Raw genomic sequence first — 5,332 nt, 5'->3', positions numbered from 1 at the left:
TGTTTGATTCGACCATCGATTTCTTTACTTCGATAGGTGGTTATCCCTTCTGAAACATCTTCGCTCTAATACCAATTGTTGGTCTCAATGCAGCTGGCAAGAGGTGGTGAATTGCCTGAAATAATAAAAATACACTTTTCGAAACTTTCGACTTTGATTAAGACAAACACTTTAATAAACGAAGCTAAATTGTATAAAATAAGTACGAGATAAAAAAGGATTTACTTGGCTTGTGGCCAGGAAGATTACTAATCTAAGGCAAGTAAAGCTCAACTAGTCGACTCCTTCTTCGACACAAGTTGGAGGTGAAGAAGCCTTGTACAGAATGCTGAGCACACAGAACTTTGAAGAACAGAATGCAAAACTCAAATACAGAAAGTGTTGTGTCTCAATGAAGAAGACCAAGCTATATTTATAGTCCACTAGTCGAAAATAGTCGTTTGCTTATACAGCGACTCCGAGAGCTTGGACCCTCCTCGGACACCCCTAGCTATGTGCCTTTATCTGCTCGTAACGGCTACGTAACGGTGCGATGATAAAGTTTTATCATGATCTGGGTGTTTGGACCCAGTTGGGGCGGCCGGAGTGCAGCTAACGTGACCCAACGATGATCTGTAGCAACAGTCTACATCGGGGCACCTGTTCAACACCAAACTAGTCCGAGCGCCTGGACTTGGTCCAGGTGCCTTGACAAGGTCAACCCAGTATTGACTTTACCTAGGGGTGTAAATGAGCCAAGCCGTTCGTTAACTATTCGAAGCTCGATTCGATAAAAGCTCATTTGAGCTCGTTTAATGAGGCTCGTTAAAATAAACAAACCAAGCTCAAGATTCACAATATTCGGCTCGTTAGCTCGTGAACATATTCGTTAAGCTCATAAATCAACTTTTAAATAAAAAAATAATAATTTTGATATTAAATTTATAGATTTTATACTCTACTTATGAAAAACATAGACAAATATATTAAATTTATTTATTAGAATAAAATTATAAATTTTAACAAGAATATTATAATTTTTTTAAAATATATAATTTAGTTTTAAATGAATATTTAAATTTATAATTTATATTTATTAAGCTCGTTTAGGCTCGATAAAAGCTCGAATAAGCTCGTGAGCCATGAATATATTCATTAAATAAAGCTCAAGCTCGGCTCGATTATAAACGAGTCAAACTCAAACATCCAAGAGTTCGGCTCGCCTCGGCTCGATTACACCCCTAACTTTGCCTAGTCTTTCGCTTCGGTCGCTTGGGTGATTTTCCGGCCATTCAGAATTGAACACACCCCGAGCCCAACTTCGGTCTTCTCCTCGAGCAGTCTTTCGGTCCGGCTTCTCGTCCCCAGAAATGTCATGCGCTTCCTTCTCATCCGTCAACGTATTCTTCCGCAACGCATTGAGTCCGTCGACTCCCTTCTCGTGTCATCCTTTTACTAGATGCGTCTTCCGCTCAACTTCTTGTATTCCTAAGCTCTTGCACACTTAGACACATGGATTAAACATAACAGGACATAATTTAACCTGATTAACCACATCAAAATTAACTCACGGTACTTACAATAACTTGCTCCATGAAGCCAGTGTCAAGGGTAGCGTAATTGACCTATTGGTGATCGACAATCCAAACTTTTCCTCCGCCCTCAGGGGAGTCGTGGCCCCCCTAGTCCTATGCTAGATCTGCCCATGTCTATAACTTACTTTGATAATTATTTACATGAAGAGGTATCTTGTGATAGTTGCGTTGCTTGATTTTAGACACATTTATTTATGAAAAGATACCAATCTCTTTATAAATATTTAGATTTCTTAGTATGTTTATATGTTTGACAACTCGATATTTTGACTAAATATTATGTTAAAAGGGTTGTAGTATCGTAGGGGTTAATTTGGCAATAATAAATTTTGATTAGCGAGAGCAAATAAAATTCTACAGGAAAGTATTTCCGTATAGCTCAACCGTAACATTTCGACACGCCTCAAATTTATTCTAGTACTTTCGTAGTACCTTGTTTTTCAGATTTTCTGAGTTTCCAATTTGTTTACTCATATATTACACTAACACAGTAACACCTGCGGTCCCACGGAGTCCTCAAGGTTCGCTACCCGGACGCTTATGTCGGCAATGCGAGTGACCAGGCCGCCACTAACGATTGCACTGGCGGCACCAATTACAGGGTTACCTTCGGCCCTTAATTAACCACGTACAAATTAGAGACGATAAACGACATATTATATTCAAGTAATTATCCACCGTCTCATGTTTTTTTTAGACTTTTAACAAAATGTCATATTCATCGTGGGTACGTACGTGAGCATACGTACACCATCACGTGCATGTCCCATGCAGGCGACAAATAAGGATACGGAAATGGTGGAGGCAAACATCGGACGCATGTCCAGTCCACGAGCAATGAGCAGCGCCTCGTCACGTCGCACCAGATTTACCGGAATCCGGCACAAAAGTAAGCGTCACGTGCTCCGCACGCAACAGAAAGTTGAAGTCCGCCCGTGACCTTAAATTGCAATCTACTTCTCCATTTAATTGGTCCTTACTCATTCAACTAACTAAATATTCTAATCAATTAGTTGATTAAATAGTTAATTAGTGAAATATATATATGGTAATGTAATTTAGCGTGGTGCTCTCTCAATTATATCGTCGAATATAATGCAAGTATCCACATTTTTCAAATCAAAATATTTTTTTTTAAAAAAAAATAGTTAGGTGTAGCTCTTTAAACAATAAGATTAAATGAAGTGTGTCAAATTAGACAAGTTAAAATAAATTTAATGGCAAATAATTAAAAGAATTATTCCCCACTTATTGCTCGCCACGTGCCACGGGCGCGGCATTTGTCAAATTTTCCGTACGTAAGAAGTCGTACCTACATGCCTACCACTACGGTGATTAGGTGTAAAGTAGTCCCCGTCATAGCTTAAGTATGCCTACCAAGTGCAGAAAAGTACGTTTACACTAACAACCAGTACCTGCCACTTTCGGTCCGGCTTGTCCTGTAGTGTCGTGTCGATGTTTGATTGCATTAAAATCCTGTGGGCGGTTGGAGGAAAACATAATGATTTCGTATTGCATATATATATATATATAATTTTAAAGTTTTTGATTAATTCGGCTATAAATAAACGTGGAGCACGGGCGGAGTCGAATGAGCGATCTGAGCCGTCGAAGTCTAGACGATGAGGCCGTTGCTGCGTCGGCCGGCGCGAGTGGGCGACTCGTCCTCGACGCAGGGCGAGGCGATCAGCGGGAAGGAGGCTATGTCTGCGACTGAGGGGTTCGTTCCGGTGTGCGTGGGGGAGGAGATGGAGCGGTTCGAGGTGCCGGCGGAGCTGCTGAGCCGGCCGGCCTTCGCGGCGCTGCTCCACCTGTCCGCTCGTGAGTACGGCTACCAGCAGCGCGGCGTTCTTCGAATTCCCTGCCCCGGCCCACTCTTCCGCCGCCTCCTACTTTCCCACGGCGAGGCTGAAGCGGAGCTCCTCCTCGCCCTCCGTAACGAAGACGAGTGAACGATCGCACAGCGAAGTTTGTGCGGCCTCCAGTCGGCTTTTTTTCCCCTCCTTTTCCGGTTTTACCCTGTTCGACTGCTTGAATTGCAAGCGCAAGTAGGGACAGTGATGGAATTTCAACCTTTGTTGTTTTCTTTTAGAAAATAAAAAAAGTTTTCCATCTTGTTTGCTTATTATGTTCTAAGCAAATTACATATGTTGGCACTCACCAACTATTATAAAACGATGAACTTCGCTAATTGATACTTTGGTAGTTGGTCACTATCATTAAAAAAGAAATAATGATTTAAGGACGAAAATCTGTAATGAAAAATATTCGTCTTAAAATTACAATAAATTTGACAACAAAAATAAATATCGATCCAAATTACCAACGAAATCTGTAATAAAATAATTTCGTTTCAAGTTCTCAACAAACTATATTTTCATTTCTAAATTCGTCCCATAATTTTGGGACGAATCGTAGATTCATCCCCAAATTTGGGACGAATCCAGGATTCATTCCCAAATCTAGGATGAATCCAGGAATCGTCCCAAATTGAAAATTAAAAAAAAATAAAAAAAAATCGGAAGACTTAAATATGGACCTAAAGATATCAAAAATTTATGAAAAAAGTTTTTATATGTTCGTATTGTTCTCTTAATCATAATAATATCCTTATAAATAATTTTGACCTAATATATTGAATGTTGAAATTTTTTAATCCGAATTTGACCTAATTCGAGTTAAAAAATCATCACACTCAAAATATTACTTCAAAATTATGGATGATGACATATTTACGATCAGGAGAATGATACAAACTTATAAAAACTTGTTTCATGAAATTCTGATATCTCTAGGTCCATATTTAAACCTTATGATCTTTTTCCCTTTTTCTTTAATTTTTAATTCTAGGACGAATCCAGGATTCGCCGCAGATTTGGGGGCGAATCCAGGATTCACCCCAAAATTTTGGGATGAATATATGGATTCGTCCCCAAATCTGGGATGAATCATGCATTCGTCCCCAAATTTGGGACGAATACAGGATTCGTCCCAGAATTAAAAATAAAAAAAAAAACAATCGAAAGGCTAAAATATGGACATAAAGACATCAGAAATTCATGAAAAAAAATACTATATATTTGTATCATTCTCTTGATCGTAATAGTATCCTCATAAATAATTTTGACCTAATATATTGAATGTTGGGAATTTTTAATCCGAATTTAACCTAATTCAAGTTAAAAAATCGGCACACTCAAAATATTACTTTAAAATTATGGATAATGACATATTTACGATCAAGAAAATAATACAAACTTATAGAAACTTATTTCATGAAATTTCGGTATCTCTAGGTTCATATCTAAGCGTTCTGATTTTTTTTCCTTTTTCCAAGAATTGGGGACGAATCCAGGATTCGTCCCAGATTTGGGGATGAATCCATATATTCGTCCCAAAATTTTAGGATAAATCCTGAATTCGTCACCAAATCAAGGACAAATCCTGGATTCGTCCCCAAATCAGGGACGAATCCTGGATTCGTCCCAGAATTAATTTTTTTTTAAAAAAAGGGAAAAATCGTAAGTCTTAAATATGTTGGTGCGGGAAGCATCCGACGATCGAACTCGTGTTTTGATAATGGCAAAGAATTCAAAGTTAAGATGTTTGGTAGTCTAACAAGTCTACTTGAGGATTTCAGGAAAGTCCTAGCTGCGGTTAGACAAAGGAAAAACCCTAGGGGGCGGTAACCCTAGGTCATAGGGGGTGATAACCCTATGCGGAAAGTCTTGGTAGGTTGATGTCTTCAGGCAAAAGTC

At 38.8% G+C, this 5,332-nt stretch overlaps 1 protein-coding gene across 1 annotated transcript; it reads left to right on the top strand.

The window, feature by feature from the left end:
• Nucleotides 1-3,145: 3,145 nt before the first annotated feature.
• Nucleotides 3,146-3,699, top strand: LOC122000022 (auxin-responsive protein SAUR71-like). Its single transcript, XM_042554600.1, has one exon. The coding sequence runs from the start codon at nucleotides 3,197-3,199 to the stop codon at nucleotides 3,524-3,526; it is 330 nt and encodes a 109-aa protein (XP_042410534.1). The 5' UTR covers nucleotides 3,146-3,196; the 3' UTR covers nucleotides 3,527-3,699.
• Nucleotides 3,700-5,332: the final 1,633 nt, after the last annotated feature.

This window comes from Zingiber officinale, chromosome 7A (assembly GCF_018446385.1).
Source record: "Zingiber officinale cultivar Zhangliang chromosome 7A, Zo_v1.1, whole genome shotgun sequence".
NCBI lineage: Eukaryota > Viridiplantae > Streptophyta > Magnoliopsida > Zingiberales > Zingiberaceae > Zingiber > Zingiber officinale.
Note: the sequence above shows the minus strand (reverse complement) of the source record. Positions and strands in the feature narration are given on the sequence as shown.

Coding starts and splice junctions, on each gene's coding strand:
- LOC122000022 (XM_042554600.1), top strand. CDS start 3,197: ATGAGGCCGTTGCTGCGTCGGCCGGCGCGAGTGGGCGACTCGTCCTCG.